The following is a 19324-nucleotide window of genomic DNA, read 5'->3' on the forward strand; positions in this document are numbered from 1 at the left end:
TGAATACCGAAATGAGTAAGTGCCTTCTGTGAATACCAAAATGAGTAAGTGCCTTCTGTGAATACCAAAATGGTAGTAAGTTTAGGATTTTTCTTAAGTTAGTTCTGTGAATCGGGCCCATGATATTTAACTTACAGGCACTGGTTACACCTTTTACCAATATATACTCAGGTTTTATAGGTAAGTTAAATATGCAAATTAGGGCTGCGCCAATTTGACCATGTTAAAAAGGGGAACTCAGTTATTTTAGTACTGGTTAGCAGGAGTAATGTGCACTGAGTTCTACAGTCAGAGAAAATATGGTTGAGCAAAGAGGTGAAAAAGCTAGGGTGGCCATAAAAGAAAGGTGGATTTCCTACAGTCGTGTACTGCAGGAGCTACTGCAAGAAGGACGATCGGAATGGGTTAAGTGGAGGGTAGAGAGGAAGAAGTTTGGCTGTAAAATTTTCACCATACCTGTAGGTTCAAGAATAGAGGAGATATTATGGCTCAAGTGGTAAAATTGCTGAGAGAGTGACAGATACCAATGAAATATGGAGCCATCCAAGACAGTGGGGAATGCATGAAGGGAAACACTGGAGGTATCCAATATCTGAAGTCATTGGAGTAGAGTACAGTGTGGGATTTTGACATGCCATAGAAGCAATGATGGAGGTCACCATAGTTGGAGCTGAAGAATCATGACAATCTCGGAGAGCTGGGATCAAAGAAGTGGAAGTAAATGCTGCTCAATTTATACATTTCAATATAGTAAAACTGTTGTTAGGCAAAAGGGAAGAGAAGTATGCTTCTCAATTTATGGATATCAGCATAAGTAAAGTGTGATAAATCGAAAACTAAGCAGCACCTCCCTCCTGAGAGGCATCCCGCCAGCAGCTGGCATGCACAAGAATGAAGGATGTACAGAAAGTACAATAATTACGGTACAGCCATTGGTCACAACTTATGGTCTCTTCTCTGGTCCTATTGGAAGTATGACACAGTTAAACCAAGTCAATAACATGCTATAAACCCACTACAACCCACTGTATAAGCATATGAATTGTCCAAAACATGTAAGAAGCATCACACTAACATTCTAAGAAACTATGCAGTAGCTCTTGATGCTTGCGAGACTACATTGCATAGTGAGAAGAACCAAAGAGATCTTTAATCTCACCATACAAAAGGAACACCCTTTCCTCCATCACTGCTTGTTTGTAACTCACCTTCTGTTCATCACCTGAGGACACACCACTATTTTCTGATCGCTCTGAAGACAACTGCTGAAGATTGCTTGTTCCAGGGACCTGTATATAATGTAGAGAGGCACAAAGTCAGTCCCTGGGTAAGCACACAAGAGCAAGGTAAATAAAGGAGGAAAATCTCAAGATCAATGTCACCTGTACATGCAAAATTTTGGAAGTGACAGTTACACTGAATTGCTCAACTTGAAAATGGTCACTTAATCCATTTGGAACGAGTAGCAACTCAGCACCTGCACTGTTTGGAAATGGATAGTTCCTCGAGCTCTAACCCTAAAAGGCATTGATGTTAAATCTCTAGTGCAATGAGACAGATACTGATACAAAGAGATCTGAGAGTAGTGGTTGTCGTTAAACTAGATGACATGGAAATATTTGAATCTTTAGTACCGAAGAAAGCCTGATCGATGCTTTTAAAGATAAATGAGACCAAGTAAAGAAATCATTTGCTGTACTGCCTGCAACACCATTGTGAATTAACCCTGGAGCACACTACTCCAGTGACTAAATATATTTTTTACATGCAGTTGCAAACACATTCATGCATACGGCACATTTAGCGGGAGGATTTTGATTCCGGTAGAAAAAGATGAGTTTACTAATCTAATACCTTTTTTGTTGACAAAGGTTGTACCCGCCTGGCTTGAAGGTCATGAGGACTCATTTATCCATTTCCCTTTTCTCTGTTTCGAGCTCTTGGTGAAAGTGAGAGGAAGAGATGTAGTGCCTGGGACTACAAGTGTCAGTGTTGCCAATGTAGCAACTGAAAGCTCTGATAGCCAAGAAACTACTCGTCAGAAAAGAAGTTCAAAGAGTCGTCTTAAATTGAAAGTCAGGACACAAAACGTTTTCTTTGAAGAGAATTTTGAAGAGCAGAAGAGTGGAAAAGTATTTAACAAGCTTTATTTGCATACCGCAGCCAGAGACAGATTGTGTATAATTTGAGATTAAGGAAGCAAAAAGAAGAATCAAAATGTCAGCTCTGGTGTGGTACATCAGCAACACTGGCTGCTTGTGAGGGCTTGTCTTCCCTTTAACAGCACCAGCTCAGCATTTGATGAGTACAGTATAACAGATTGGAGAACATTCACTTTTCCATAAAATGATGGCATGTGCCTGCAACATAATTGTATGCTACCTGGAGCAAGGAATCTGGTCCCTGGATCATTTTAGAATGTATAGTGGATTAACATAGGACAAAACCGCTTAAAATACCCAAAAGTGAAATGATGGATCATAGAATACAATGGAGTAGAGAAGACAAATGAAGATAAGTCAAGTGCTGATCCTAAAGCTGGGAAATGAGGTCTGTATAAAACCTAGATCACAAAAAGAGAGAGATTTAATTTCCAAATGTGGCTCAATTTTAGAAAGACAGCGGGAAATGTGGGCAATTAAACCAAAACAACGAGGTTCTCAAAAAGTGTATACTAGAACAGTAATTGCTTCAAGTTAACTTCTGTTACCATAATCCCTGCAAACATCTGAAAGTTGCTGGCTTGGGCTAAACTTCTCACAACTCGGTGGCCTCAGTGGAATTTCCCCCTTATCATTTTCCAATACGCTTGGATTGTGCACATTTTCACCTGTATTGTTTTGCTGTGACTATCGCTATCAAAGGCACATTATTTCTAGTATTGAACACAATGCAGAGATGATGTCCAGTTCACCAGCAAACAAAGATTTTTGCAGAGCAATAAATAGTGGCAACGCCCTGCTACACAAACTCCCAGAATTTAGTCTGGCCCCCTTTAAGGAAATCTTGTACACTGCACCATACCCAATCAATGCCTGAAGAAGTATATACATCTCACCCCCATCCGAATGGAACTTCATTGGATCACCCCATAATCAAAACGGGTAGCATCATGTTGAAGTCATCACATTCGTCACTTCTGCTGATCTGCCTGACAGGCCTACTACTTCTAGTAGTACTTGGAAGATCCCCATCGAGGATACCATCAGACTGTAGACAAATACAGAAAAGAGAAACCAAGGGAACAGGACTTTCCCACTGATGCATCTATGACCTGGAATGGCATTCCCCTATGCATCAGAACTACCCCAACGTGGCTCCAACTTAGGTAAGACAATACAATACACATCTAAGGAATACTATATCACAACAAAAGTCCACTTGCCTTTGACACAGAACAGCACACCACTGCCTTTTAGCTAGATATGCACAATACAAAAAACATATACATGCCCACATAGTAGTGTTACATAACTAGGCAAGCATCTACTAGAAAACGTGTGTTTGTATATTTATTGCACATACTGTACAGGAAGTTGGAATCAATTATCGTGGATGAAATGCCAACACTGAGTTTAGTCCTTTACTTCTAGACTCTAACATTGGTAGCAACAGCCACCCAGATGATCAGTCTGTTGGAGCTAGTTCTCTGTGGAGGTAGCAGCATACCACCTTCTATCTCCAATATATCCCCAGTGTGGCAAATACATGGTTGCTCTCACCTAGAAAGCTACTGCCGATGATAAATAGAGGAAAGAATGTAGGCCAGAAATGTTTATTGGACAGGTAATTCAGCAGGTTTATTGCAGGGTATGATAACTTGTTGATAGGAAGACCCAATGGTTATCTGTGTGGTGGTTGTTTCTTAACTGGACAGCCTCTGCGGTAGGTTCAGGAGCAGAGATTAATAATTGATTTAATACATCAGCATTTCTTGCTCACTAAGGGAATTTTCAAATATCCAAAAAGACCTACTGAGCAACACTCCTCTGACTGATATAAACAGGTGAACAAATCTAAATTGACATCTTTATCTTTATAATTTCTTTAGTCAGTGATAAAGGAGGTCGGCTGAGGCCAAGTTTCATCTTAGCAATTAAGGTTCATCCCTACTGCTTGAGCAGCAAGTGAGGTCCAATTATTAAGGTATTGCTTTTCCCTTATCATCCCATTTGACACCAAATAAACATTACAGTCACTGTGTTTACTGCTTAATGCATAGAATGTAGGCAGAAAACAAACATAACTGATGGGTGGAATACTTGAATTAGTCTCTGCCATGGGTAAGTACTTTGTGCTGAGCACAAGCCCATTGTTTCTGCTCATTGTGCCACTACAGACAGGGACCAGCCCTGTGTGAATCAGCCATGGTCTAGTCAAATAGGTGCAGGCCAGACCCAACTGCCAGGGCGCGTCCTCTTGGAATGGAATGGGAACACACATAACCACAAACCCTTTTTAGGTCTCGCCTAGCGTTGCAGCGCATGCGTTGCTCGCTTTGCGAGGCATGCAGTATTCAGTATAGTGTGGAAGCTTTGTGGAAGCTCCGCCAACTCTCCGCCCATCTTTTTGATTGGCTTGTGTCTTAAATGCTGCCTTCCGATTGGTTGTAGGCTTGTTAATCCCTCCTCCTGACGGCCATGTCGTCATTTGTGTCTTTCCATGGCTATTTTCCCCTTTACTGCACGGACGACTTTCTTCTGCCCCGCCGCAGTCTGATGCCTTCTCGCCCCCCCCCTGGCGGCAAAGGCTGGCTGTGTAGATGACTGGTCTCTGTCTCGCACTGGAAGAAGGATGGGTTTTCACATTTTCAGGTGGGGCTTGGTTCCCTGAGCGCTGCCCCTCCCCGAGCCATTCAGTCAGCAGTTGTAACCCAAGGCCTGTGTTGCTCCTCCTCTGGTGGTGTCCTGTATTCCATCGTATCATGGCTCCTCCTCTTAGAGGCAGAGGCCGAGCAGCGCTGACTGCCTCCAGGTGTGCGGCGATCCCGGCCCAGCCTTCCCCCGCAGCCAGATACAGGCTCAGGCTGGGCCCCGTGATTTGGAACATGGAGACGCTGAAGAGGCTGCAACAGTTTTGCAAGGACTTGCAGCACCCGGACAACGTGGCGCACTTTCAGCGGCTGTGTGTGGTAGGGGAAGCATTCCGAGGCAGTATATATCGTAGTAAAAATGGACTGGAGCATCAGGAGCTGCAGCACAGGCCCCCAAGGACAGGGTTTGAGGGACAGGACAGTGCAGGAACTCTCTAACCAGGGAGGAAGGCCAGCCTTTCGTGATCAGGAACCGGCGCTGTACTACTTGTTCACCCTGGGCAACAAGCTCTTCTGTATCTCATTTTTCCCCTTCTGGATCAGTGGCTGCTTATGGCCCTACACACTTGTTGATTATTTGCTGGTGCAGTTAACAACATTCATTTTTAAAGCACAGTGGCTGCGTAGAGTGCTGCTCTCCTTATTTATTATTTGCAGTTTGCAGTGTTCATCTTTATTTACAGTGGCAGCTTGTGGCACCGCACACTTACTGGGTACTTTCGGTTGCAGTGCACAGCGTTCATGTTTAAAACAAAGTAGCTGCTTAGGACGCCACTCTCTTATTGATCAGTTGCAGCTGCAGTGCACTGTGTTTGTTTTAAATTACTGTTTGTTTTCAACTACAGTAGCTGTGTGTGCCCCACACTGTCTGTTGGTTATCTACAGTTTGAGTTACAGAAGCTGCCTTTGGCGCAGCACACTTTGGGTTATTCCGAACTACAGTGCACAGCAGGGAGAGGATGTGGCATTGCAATGAGGGCTGCGATTTTAGAATTTGGAAACTAGGTTGGGATCTTGGCATCAGCGCGACGTCCTGTCATTCTGGACACGGCCTGCCTTGGAAACTTCCAGCAAGTCTGTTAGTGTGCATTCCATGCCAACAGTACAAACTGGCCTTTCTTAAGAGATCCTCTATACAATGGGTACTCACAAACATTTTCCAGGGGGCTGCAAAGTTTGGTCTATGTTGTGACCGAGAGCTGAACTGATGCCAGCAGGGGGTGTAAAGTGGGTGTAGGGGAAGCAAACCAGTATCTAGTGGCTGTCTTTAAAAATGAAGGTGTTCCTAAAGTCAAAGGCCTAGTTACTTCCTTTCCCTAACTGCAATTAACCTTTAAAATAAGTGTTTGCTGTGATCCAGGGTCACCCCAAAATTCTTGACCCAGAGACCAGGAAACATGTCACACATAAATCCCTGACCAAACAATGACCAAACAATGGGGCGCATCACACATTACCGTAAATGATCCCAGAAGACGAGCGCTGGATTAAGGGGGTTTAATTTGTCAGTTCTAGTATACGTACAGTTCTATACTTCACTTTAACCCCTTCGCTGCGGCGCGAATTCCGCCACAGCGCTGGGAGGGTTTGGGGGGTTGACGGCGCCGCTATGCTCATGACGGAACCACGCCGTCATGAGTCACGGGCGAGCTGTGCTCATGACGGCGTGGTTCCGTCATGACTCCACCCACTGCGCTAATCGCCCGCACAGGCGGGGAATTAGCGCCGCGTGGGAGGAGCGGCCGCCAACGGCCGCAGCATGACGGAACCACTCCGTCATGAGCACACGGCGCCCGTGGCTCATGACGGAGTGGTTCCGTCAAGGGCATGCAAGGGGTTAATAACACATTTTAAATATTCCTAACTATTGTTAACTTCAACTGTCTTCTTCTGGTTGATGGACCATTAGTTGACCAGTTGATGGTGACTATGATTAACTAAACAGTTCAATACAGTTATCAAGCAATGTAATCAAAATGAATCATTTGCTTCGACATCAAAGCGTGCATAAGGATAAGGAAAAGAAGGTACCGCAAAAATACTTTCCAGAAATATATTGCCGAATTAAAGCATTTAAGGAGGGTGATACTCACAAAAGAATCAGGAAAACCACTTCCTTGGCCGAGGTTGTGGCAAAGGTCCCCAGAAATAGGCTCAGAGGACAAAGTTAACCGACAGATGCAGTTAAGTCCTGCAATAGACTGGCAAACAAGAAAATAATCTCCCAACCTATCTACCTTTGATCTAGTTCTCCTCGGACGCAGTCTCCTCCCAAGCACACCCGCAACGTTCTCGTACCTAAAGTGCTCTCTCTCGATCTCTATGTCTCTCTCCTGATGCTCTCGCTCTGATGCTCTGGTTCTCGATTCACCACACCCCAAATTGGGATATCAATTATACCCTAATTCCTAGCTCACTATCTTACAATGTTGCAGTGTCATTAGAAACTCGGCCCGTGATTGGTTGACACGGGTCATATTAGGGTCTCCTCATCAGGTTCTCATCGCAAATCCATCCCATACCGGTTTTAGCAAAGGAAGTATTAAGGATAAATACAATCATATACTACTAGTATTAATAGGTATACATTTTGCAACATTCTTGTATTATGACATCCGCATCACATTCAAATTGCACGTAGCGATGGCAGTTCCCACAGTCGCTGTTGCATCTTGGCACATGAACAATAGGGCACAGGTCAACATTGCCTTCACACGGATTACATCAGCTGGTGCACTCGGCAGTTCGTGAGCAGGCAGAGCACTCAGCGCATGTGTACTTCATACAGATCAAGACAAGAGGCCATTTTCATGCAGGCCCAATCTCGTACCAAAGCATATAAACACAAATGAATATTAATTCATGAAATAAAGCCCATTATGTTTACCTCTCACCATACTATTACCCTGTATTAACCCCTTATGTGCTCCCCGTCGGCCAACAGCTGTCGTGAGCACTACCTTCGTAGTGCTGCACACGTCCGTTGGCCGACGCGGGCCCACCCACTGATTAAAACCGCCATCATGGTTTAGTATATTATTGAAAAATGCGTTTGCCCCCTGTGTGTGTGTATTCAGGGTTGGTTAGTCCATGCAGTTAATACATTATTATGGAGGTACTTAATTTCGTGAGGGTGTATTTTTACAAACCTCACTCCATCAGCTTTAGATGTAACTTGTTAGTGTTCAGTCAAGTAAACTGCAGCCCAGTGCTGCTGCTGCCCTTGGGGCCGCATGTAAAGGTCAAGAGGGCCGCCTGCGGCACCCGGGCCGTACTTTTGAGTATCACTGCTCTATACTGAACAAATTAAAATTCCCTGCATGAAACGCAACGTAAACAAAGCTCATTATTTGATTTCTGGTTTAGACCTAAATCACGAATGTTGCACAAAATATCGACACCTCATTTAGCCTACATATGACCCCTTTGCTGTGAGCCAGCGACTGCAGAGGTGCACCGGTATAGCCATTTGCCCGTCTTTATAATGTAAACAATGCACAGACTATCCCTTAACCTAAACAATCTTGTCTAAATCGCATAGCTGCTGTTGCACATTCACACAAGCAGTGCTTTCATCTTCCCTCCTCCACACAGTCCAGGTCCAATTGAAGTCCTGCTTCGAAAAACGTCAGCAATGTATTTTTACTAACCCAAGCAGTCTATATAAGGTGCTCAGCCCCCCTAAAAAAACAACCTACACACTACTTTACCCTCATTCACCATTTTAAAGCAAAACGAGACTTCAACCGCAAAATGTTAGTGCCAAATTTAAATAGTCTTTCCTATCAAATTTACTAGTTTCCTCATTTCGCCAACCAAAAAATACCAGTCTCTCATCTAATCCATGGACGTCAACAGCCAAATCATTATTATTTTTGCAGTTTTATATAGTGCAAACTCAACCCAAGGGTATTGTAGCACTTTACATGAGCAATTGCTGCATTACACAAGGTTGCATTTATTTTTTTAGGCAGTGAAGTTGCGCAGGATCACAAGATTATGAGCTGACGCCCAGACTCGAACCTGGTTCTATCTTAGCATCCTGCTTAGTAATTTATTTATGCATTTTGGTAATGTCTTTCCAGCTGCCTTAATGCCCTTTCTACAAAACAGAAAATAGACAAAAATAAAGGGGTAGTCCAGAAAGCAAGTGTAAATCAGCGCTTCCCTGCTGATACTGTGTGCTCTTGGGCTACTTGGCTAAAAGGCCTTAACATTGAAAAAGCCAATAGCTCTTGCATCCCCGAGACCTATTGGCTTTGCAGTGCTTCTTTATGTGGCAGCAACAAACAAGTGCCGCGTTTTGGTCAGAAATTGCAGGGTTTCTGCTCTGATAAAACTCTTTTCAGCCCCAGTAGTATACGAAACTGACGATATTCGGTGCTTACAACCCTTGGAGGAGCTGAAGTGTACCTCTGTTCTTTGCTGCAATCCTTCAGAACTTTGATTTATTCAATTCCTTTCAATGGAAAATCCATGTTGGACTGGAATTCTTATGTGTATTGAGCTCCTGCAATACTCTGAAAATCCAATACTCACTTTAAAGAACAGAGTGCTGGGTTTGGTGAAGGTTGGAACGCAGTGGTTTGTAGGATTTTGCACTGTGGTGTGACAGGTAGTCCATGGGAATTATTATATAATGCTGATTAACAGAACTTGGAGTCCTGGTTTAATGCTGATTACCAGTAGAAGTACATGAGTGCAGTTATGGTTGAAACTCAGGGATCCTCCAGTTTAAACTTCTGAAGCAAAGCCTTCGATAAGGAGTTGGCTAGCAAATGGGAGACAGTCAGCTAATGGATTATGGTGTGAGAAGCCCCAGCAAAATAGACACAATAAAAACATATCTTGTTAGATTTTGGAAAGTTTCCTAATAGACTTCTAATGATTTTGTGCTTCTGACAATAAATGTAAATGATTTGCATTGACCTGCAGATATTTACATGTACCCTGTAAAGTGCTTTACTGCTTCTTATAAATAAACATTTTTTGCATGCTATTTTCAGTCATTGATATTTGGTTAAGAGTTTATGAAGTTGTGATACACAGGATTCACAAATCACTAGTTATAGCCTGCACCATGAATTACATAGGCCAATGCCCTTGTAAAAGACCCCCTCTTTTTTTGTCCCTGCCTTCTATGTATGTACAATGTGTATGTATTTCTATGGAGAATCACTAGTCTGATGAGATAGCTAATACTGTCTTAAAGGCCAGACCTCAAAGTAGTAGGGTCAAACAACAGACTAGCTTATCAAGTATTGCCCACATGGAAAGTGTTCCTTATGACTATGAGGTCTTGGTATCTCACATCAAATATTATACACCTTGGATAGATCAGTGCAAGCTTCTCTCCTTTAGAGGACAGGTGCAGCAGCTCGGCTAGCTCAGCAACAGCAAATGTGTTCCCCATCATCGAACATGTAAACATTGGGCAGCACCATTGCACGTTTTGCTTCCTCACAGAACAAGTATAGCATGACAGTTGTAAAGCAAGATTCCTTCTTTGACAGAAGGCAGCCATTGTAGTCTTCCTTTTCCCACAGAACATGTTCACAGTTCAGATTAATACAAGCTTTCATTAGTTACAGGACATGTACTGTTAAAGCACGAGTGACATGTAGATTACACACAGATCTTTGGAGGTGAACTCTCACTAAAATGAATGTATAGACAGATGAATGAGTGACTATGCGAGTTCTGACAAAGTTCTCAACTAGGTGATATTCCATATAAGCTTCTGAAAGTCTTGCTACTGTACCCCAGAGGCCTGTCAGTGCCGTTCCTTGTCATGTCCTATAGTCCTCTTCTATCCCAATGTAATCTATTACAGACACCTTCTGTCACACTCTTAATTTTTCGCCCACTCTCATCCCCTATATGTCTCACTTATCCCCTCTCTTACTTCTCTAGTACTCCTGTCTCCCATTATACCACCTTCCGCTACCACAATGATTTAGGCTATCCTAGTTGAAGCTACATGTTACTATATCCCCCACTTTATCAATGATGACCCATTTTCTGCTTTCCTGGCAATATGACACTCTCTGCTGGTGGTAGCCAGGCAACCTCTTAGTATTCTCTTCTCCAAACTTTGCCTCTGCTCTCTCCTGTCTCTCGCACTGTCATCTCTTCTCACAGCTACTTTTTTAATCTCTTTTTATCTCTCTCCATCTTCTTACAAGCATAATCCTTACACGTTTCCCGTCTCACCCCTCCACCTCCTTTCCTTTATGCAACATAACATCCTTTGTCATACTTTTATTTACACACCGTTTTGTCCATCCACCAATACTTTGCTATCTCTATCTTTTTCATGTTACTCGAGCTAACCACACACCCATACCACTGTTCCTGACAGTTCTCATTCTTGTACCTCATGCATTCCTTCATCACATCTTCCTTTCAGATACCTCCTACTCTGACCTTCTTCTCACACTCCTCTCTCAAAGAGCTTTTTTTCTTTCCCACATATTCCTCCTACCATCCCTTTTTCTATCACACGTACTCTCTTACCCTCACCTCCACAAGAAATGCTCCTCACACACATCTACACATTACTTTTGCACTTGCAAATCCTCTTTCCCTGGCAAATCCCATTTATTTGCTCTGCACACATGTAATCTCCTATACACTGTGCCTTCTCTTTTTCATATCACTCTCTTTCTCTTCTTCTGTTTCTTACGAGCACCTTTACTTTTTCGATCTCTCCCTTCTACGGATGCACAATCTCACGGATTGCGGTATTTTTGTATCAGTCTTAGGGTGGTCTTTCCCCAAACATTTTGCCATCACCCCTCCTGCTTTGCTGAATGTTGTTTTTGTTGGTTTCAGGACTCTGTGCACGTTAGCACTGCTAACCAGTGCTGAACTGCTTGTGCTCACTCTTTAAAACATGGTAAACATGGCCTACACCTGATTAGTAGATTGAATTTACTTACAAGTCCCTAGGAAGATGGTACAACATGTACCCATGGCCTGTAAATTAAGTGTTATTAGTGGGATTGCAGCATTTATTGTGACATCCACCTAAGTAGCCTTTTAAAACACGTCATGCCTGCCATTGCAGTATGTGTGTGCAGTGTTGCTAGCTGCTTCTCTGGTCCTGTTGATAACTCCTCCATTCTAAGTCCTCTAGGCAGTGCTGCAGCTTTATCTCTGTTCCCAGTGGTAATTCCTCAGTCTTAGTCCTGTGAACAGTGCTGCTAGCTGCTTCTCTGGTCCCAGTGGCAATTCCTCATTGTTAGTCCTCTAGACAATGCTGCTAGCTGCTACTCTCGTCCATCAATAATTCTTCATTCTAAGACCTCTAGACAGTACTGCAGCTGTGTCTATGTTTCCAGTGGTCATTTCTCCTTCTTAGTCCTCTAGGCAGTGCTGCTTCTCTGGTCCTGTCGGTAATTCCTCATTCTAAGTTCTCTAGGCAGAGCTGCTAGCTACTTCTCTGGTCCCAGTGGTAATTCCTCATTCTAAGTCTTCCAGAGAGTGCTGTTGCTGCTACTCTGGTCTGTCGGTAATTCCTCCTTGTAAGTCTTCCAGACAGTGCTGCTAGTTTCTACTCTGGTCCTATCAGACTTGTCCACATTTTAAGTCCTCTAGGCAGTGCTGCAGCTGTGTCTCTGTTGTCAGTGTAATTCATCATTCTTAGTCCTCTAGGCAGTGCTGTTAGCTGCTTCTCTGGTCCCGTTGGTAATCCCTCATTCTTAGTCCTCTAGACAGTGCTGCTAGCTGCTTCTCTGGTCCCATTAACTCCCCCATTCTGAATCCTCTAGGCAGTGCTGCAGCTGTGTCTCTAGTCCCAGTGGTAATTCCTCATTCTCAGTCCTCTAGGCAGTGCTGCTAACTGCTTCTCTGGTCCCATCGGTAATTACTCATTCTAAGTGCTCTAGACAGTGATGCAGCTGCTTCTCTGGTCCCATCAGTAATTCCTCATTCTAAGTCCTCTAGACAGTGCTGCTTGATGCTTCTCTGGCCCCGTTGGTAAATTCCTCATTCTACATCCCTTAAACAGTGCTGCAGCTGCATTTCTGGTCCCAGTGGTAATTCCTCATTCTAAGTCCTCTAGACAGTGCTTCAGCTGTGTCACTCCAAACTAAAACACATAGGTAAAAGACAATGTCATTTACAATGCCAATAGCTCTAGCTCTAAAAAATGCGAGACCTATTGCATTGCAAATGCTTGTTGTCTTTGTTGGGCCTAACCAATGAGTGGCAGCATAACTCCATTGACACAGTGGGCACTGGAACCTAAGCATCCCCTTCCTGCATCAGTAGACTTCCTAGTAATCAAAATGGGCACTTCTCCACAGGAATACATGTCAATTGTTAGCATTCCCACGCCTTTTTTCAAACTTACTGATAACAGACATGGTAGAAAGATAAATCCTATAAAGCCAAGGTGCCCTGATGGGCATGGTTACATGCACGTGCACGCATAGACAGGTTATGTTAAAATGTAAACTTTAAAAGTTCTAATTTTTCCATCGCGCTTGTGAGTGCTAGAAGGAAAACCTGGAGTCATTCGTACACACCACTTTTCACCTGCGCTCTACTTTGTAGTTTACAAACCAAGTACTCCATATCTGCATATCTTGTACACAGAGGATCTGTCGTGCTTTCTCACGAATTCTTTTCATGAATCCCTCCTCATTTGAGCGTGGTGTTATAATTGAAAATTGACTGTAATGAAAATCTGATTACGATGTGAAAACCACCTTTTATGTCAGTCTAGCTCCTTGATGAGGGCTCGCATTTTCACCGGGCTCTAAGGCACTTCTTCGAGAGCTGCAGAGATGTTTTACCATTTGTTGAAATTCCACAGTCGTCGGACACCCGCCTTGTGTGGGCATTGTAGGCTGCAGGCTGCCATCAACTGTCCTGGGGTGCAAAAGTATGCTGCGTTTGGATAATCCAGCCGCCTGCACGAGGGTCTGCATGTGTACATACATACAAATACCACTCTGCCTACAGTACACACTAGGTGGTATCCAACATGAGGCGTTATGCCGTATGCATCAATTCACTTTCGTCGCAGATACAAGAGCCCAAAAGCTTTATGTTTAAACTGGCGCCCCCACCTCCTAAAATAATGGCTGTTAAGGAGAAAGAGTCAAAGCAAAAGAAAAAAAAAGTAACTATGCGCCTCAGAGAAATTTTGCTTGTTAGGCCATGTGACATTTTCCTTTTCCAGATATTCCCCATGCCCTCGTGTTATTTTCCAAGATCAAATTCTAAATATTTGATGGCACAGCTGCTCCTGCGGCAATTTGATTGTATTCGTCCTATTAGAACTGCTTGAAGGTTGTATTGAGTCTTTGCAAAAACATGGCTAAAGCCAGGCACTAAAAGCAAGATGAGAACCTTTGATTCACAGCCCTGCCCCAAAGTGTCATCTCGCCAGCCATTGAACAGCCATAAAATGCTGCAGGCATGGCAATGATTTTAGAGAAGATAAATAACAACATATGTGCACTAGGATATGTTTTGCATAGAAACACCATCTCTGAATACTGAAAGTGCGCCTGCTGCCCAAATCTCACCCTTGGAGACAAACAAATCATTGGAACAGAAAGTAGATGAAACCAGCATGCCATCAAAAGGGCATTAGTCAACAGTTTTACAAAGGCCCAATTAAACGTGGTGTGTGTAATTCCCTGACTACCCACGACACTTTTTGCAGATATTCAGCAATTTAAGAGGCATTTCCAGCACGAAAACCACAGATAAAGTCATTTTCTGCGCCTCTTTAGGGATTTTGTCAAATGCACTTTTAACTGCACAATAGGGACTGAAAAGCTTACACAACCTGCAGATTCAGAAGCTGCAAAAGGCAAAGGAAGGAAATGAGTGTATTTCACTCCACTGTGCGTGTTTCATGCAGGCCATATTGTAGGGTTCTAGCGAACACGTTGACGCAAAGGAAGTCGCATGAAATGTGGATGAGAACAAGGATGCTTCATCGGCAACTCTCAGCATATGAAAGAGATGTAGTCAGTTCACATGATACTGTTTGTACCCCGGGGTAGGGGGACTCTGTCAAGGAGGGTTCCGGGTAGAATGATAAGATCACAATGTGTCCAGGAGAGACATCAGAGGACTCGAGTTTAGTTCAAGCGTCTCGCGGGCAAGAGCGGAGCTGCGGAACCGGAGGGGCGCAGAAGGGCGCTTCAGTGTTTTAGAAAGCAGGTCAGGGGAGTCGTGGTCCAAAATTTCACGAAGGTACATCAAGCCGCCACAGACGTGTGCGGAGCTCAACCGAACCCTCCTTGACAGAGTCCCCCTACCCCGGGCCACAGCACTCCCTGAAATTTACGACCCTGGTCCTGAGGATGATCCGAATTTATTAAGGATCGAAACGTCGTCGACCTGTGCCCATCAGCTCCAAATCCTTTTGGCGCTCTTTGATCTTTTGGTTCCCTTGTAAAAAACTCCTTGAGAACTTTCAAATGAACAATTGAAATTGTTGCTTGGAACCTTGAATTTGTACATACTCTGTATATATTGTGTTGCGCCCCTTGCTATGGTTTTCTTCACGTTGTCACTTGCGCCGTCACACTTATGTCACGAGCACATTGTACACCTTTTCCCTTAGGGTTGTTTTTGGTATTTAAACCGAACAGTGCTGTTATAATCTGTTGACTCTTTCGTTAATCTTTCCTAAATATATGACGCCCATGGGTGCATTAATCGAAATATTTGCAGCCTCTTTTTTCTCTCTGTGTGTTTGTAATGTCTTGTACATACGACTACAAATAATTCAATAAATCCTGCTGAGATATTGTTACAATTACATTGTTACTACCCTGATCTCAGTTTGGTCTACGGGTTACACTCCTGTGGTTTTGTCTAATCTAAAAGGGGCTTAGCATATGTAATTAAGGGTGTGGCTTAAACACAGACTACATTTTTATGCATCCCATCGTGTGCTACCCAAGAAGTATTTTGATGCCTCTCTGAGTTTTCTGTTATTGCATCAAAATATTTTACACAACGACTGATATAAACCTAAAACTAGCTAAGACTATGGCTATAAAGGAGTAGCAACAATGAATTTTTTGTAAATAATAATATTGAAAATATAGTAAAAAAGAATGAGACTTTATTGGTCCTTTGGAAAAGATAGTGGTCTTGTGTTAGACACAAGCCCTTTTTCTCTCCGCATCTCTTCCATCGCTTATCTTACACCTCATTCCTTTCCTTTTGAGCACTCCCTTTTCACTCTCTACTGAATGCACTTCCTCACATGTCCTTCACTTCACCACAACCTAAACATCCAAAGTATCCTCTCACCTGGGAGCACTTCATTTTCTTTTACCTTGTCAATATTTTGGCAGCTGAATACCTCCTTCACACATATTTGTACAGAATGACAACTGCAACTGGAATACGTGGCCATTACTCTGTGTGCTCTGCACAGAAGCCAAGGATTGGATGACCATGTATTCTGAACACCTTTTTCACCCACTGACTGGCAATGTGAGAAACCAGCGCTGCCTTTAGCCTCATCTCCCAACCTCTCAATCGTGGACTTCAGACCACGATTGAGAGGTCTGGAGTTGAGGCTGAAGGCAGTTACTAAAAACACCCTGGTGGTGACTCAGTTAAAGTATCGACCATACATGAGTAATATGCTACATCGAAAAAGACAAAAGACAACATTCTGGAAGTAAATACCACTCTTAGGAAATGAAGGCTTAAGTAAAACGTGAAATATAAACAGGAACTACATTGCAGACATGGTTTACCTTAATATTTATCACATCCATTGTTTACTGCTAAAACACTGATTGGCTTCTGCAGTTAAGAACAATGAAATAGGGCCCGATTGGGACCCGTTTAAATGCTCATTTTTAATTACTCCTGAGTTTGATGCCCTAAGGAACCCGTTATTTGATTCTGTAAGAGAAACATTTGTTTCGAAATATCGATGCTGAATATTTTTTAAGGTTCCTTTACCAACCTATGACACCGACAAGTCACAACAATGTTGCTGTGATTAGGCCTGACTTACTCTTCTAGTTCGTCATATCTGACATCCTCTTGGAAAGCAGGAGTAAGTTAATAATACTCCACGAGTAAGTAAAAAATCCAGTATTTGTAAAGCGCGAACAGCTACCCGAAGGCATCCCGGCGCTGGGGGCCGTCGGAAACATTAAGCAAGCTATTGCCCAGAGTCACATGGTGCTAGGCTGACCTGCCGCCGGTGCCGGGGATCGAACCTTGAGCCCCAGATTCTAGTATTAGTCACACTGGCCACGGCGCCACACCTCTTTCAGATCATAGCAGAAAATAGCAAGTCATAGCAAAATCTTTGTGACTCAGGCCCATAAACTATAGCGAGGTCTTTGGCTGATGACATTTGATGCTTACTTTTCTCATCTCATTGGATATCTGCTAAGACATCAATACAAGTGGTTTTAAGTTACATAAGCAATAAACATAGCCCCATAGATTTCTATAATTAGCACCCAGGAAGCTCAAAACCAGGGGCGACTCCTCCATTGAAGCGGAGGAGCGTCACCACCTCCAAAGCCCGAGAGATGAAAAATAAAATGGTAATTGATTACCAGTTTATTTTTCATTGGTTCAGGACGGGGCGGGGCCTGCTGAGTGGCAGCAGGGAGGTGTGGTAGGATGAGGGCTGCTTGTGCACTGTTTAGTGTGCACATGTTCTTTTGGCCAGCCGTCTTGCGACGGCCAGCCAGACATGCGCACTTTAAACCTCTCAACCCACCTGTCTTAAGACATCAAGGTTGAGAGCAAGTACAGGCCTCCAGTGTGCCGGGGAGCGCTGAGATTGGCTGCTCCCTCCAATCAGGGTGCTGCTCTCATGCTGAAGTTTCCTGGGACCACACTTCAGTCCCAGCAGAAGAGGTCCGGAGCAAGGAGGACGTTGCATCGTCTGGTTCCAGTAAGTATTTTCATTTTCATTAACTTTTTTTATATTATTTGCCTGCTTGTGCACCCACCCATTTGCCTGCCCCCTCTCAGTAGATGCCAGCCGCCACTGCTCAAAACTACTCATGTTTGAACAAAAGACCGACAATATTTGCCCTTTTTAGACTGCTTTACATGTTACTTGCTACTCCTAGATCTTCATAAAAAGTACAGAATTAGGATACAAGAAATTAAAAAGCAATCATGTCACCTCATCCTCATTGTCCTATTTTCGAACTCCAACCCATTGGATAGAAATGCAGGGAGGACTAACTTACGAGCAATAGTGGAAAAGTAAAGGAGGAGTTCTATGACTCTGCCTATATGCACTTGCACTTATTTCCAATTAAGAAAACAAGTGTAATATCCAAGTCAGGCACAAGTTTCCTGGTGGACGACCACACATGGCATTTCACTTTATTCAAGCCTGTCTATCTTGTTGGTGCGAAGATTTACATAGTGTACAATTCCTCAAAGGGTAAAGAGCAGTCACATTTGCAAAGTCACATTTCTTTATTTTCATTTTGTATTTTCTTTTATTTTTGTCTGTCATGGAGAATTATTTTTTTCTTATGAGAAAAGACCTTTCCCCTTCCCATCCTGCACATTAAGTTACTTCAGCTCTTGGTTAGAGTAAAGTTCTGACTAACTCCAGAAAGTAAAAGCTTGGATTTAAGCTTGTGATGTCTACGAACATAGAGTTGTGGGCATCCATAAAGATATATATAAGGTAAACCACACCTTGTCACGCCCACATCCCAACTTTTGCATGGGATTTACTACTTGGATATATCCATACTTGTAGAAGAAAAATTCGCAGCAGAAAATAATTTATGCCTGTCAGAAATCCTTTTATGAATTTCTGACCGGCATAAATGGTGGAACTTTCAGACATAATTGTATGTTTATGGCTGAAAATCGGTTCCAATAACTTTAACAAGTTTCAAAAGAAGATGGTGTTAAAGAAATTTTTTGGCTGCTAATGTCTAAAAATAAAATTCTACTTCAGGCTGATATTTTTAAGATACAGGCTTTTGGTTCACTTTCTACATTCCCCCTCTATAATTACTTCCCTGGTCTTACCAACTCGGTCTCCTCCTCCTATACCTACCCTTCTATCAACATTTCCTAACACTGGATTATGATAACTATTTTGTTAATTTGAAGCATTAGGAGTAATTGCCTCAGATAGGTTTAGTGTTACACCAATAAACAAATAAATTTAAGAACGTGGAGACTGAATATTATTGATAACCAAATATCTTTGCATTTCAAAATGTATTCCAGGGTCTGAATGCCCGAATTATAGAGTCATCTCCAATAGATTAATTATTTTGGGTCTTGAATTCTTACTTTGAGATTCTTCTCTGCGCAGGTATTACTTGAAATCTGAGAGCTGCGGTAATGTACCCTCTTACTGTGTAGCCACCAGCAATTGTGTTGAAGGCTGAACAGCATGGATCAATCATTCTTTTCCCATCCTTCCATTGCTCCATCTGTCTCACCAAAGCCTATTCTTCTTCAAATCCTTCGTTATCCCTCCTGACTGTCTAACATTAAATCAATAGGGGCCAT

The 19324-nt window shown here is 43.0% G+C and overlaps 1 protein-coding gene across 1 annotated transcript in view; it reads right to left on the reverse strand.

The window, feature by feature from the left end:
* PDZRN4 (PDZ domain containing ring finger 4) overlaps positions 1-19324 on the reverse strand; it is a 2469118-nt gene that overhangs the window by 1101992 nt on the left and 1347802 nt on the right. Inside the window, exon 3 of the mRNA XM_085653075.1 lies at positions 1209-1289. Coding sequence (XP_085509201.1) covers positions 1209-1289 — 81 coding nt within the window. The remainder of the gene's footprint in view (positions 1-1208; positions 1290-19324) is intronic.

The sequence above is a fragment of the Triturus cristatus genome, chromosome 4_1 (genome assembly GCF_964204655.1).
Source record: "Triturus cristatus chromosome 4_1, aTriCri1.1, whole genome shotgun sequence".
NCBI lineage: Eukaryota > Metazoa > Chordata > Amphibia > Caudata > Salamandridae > Triturus > Triturus cristatus.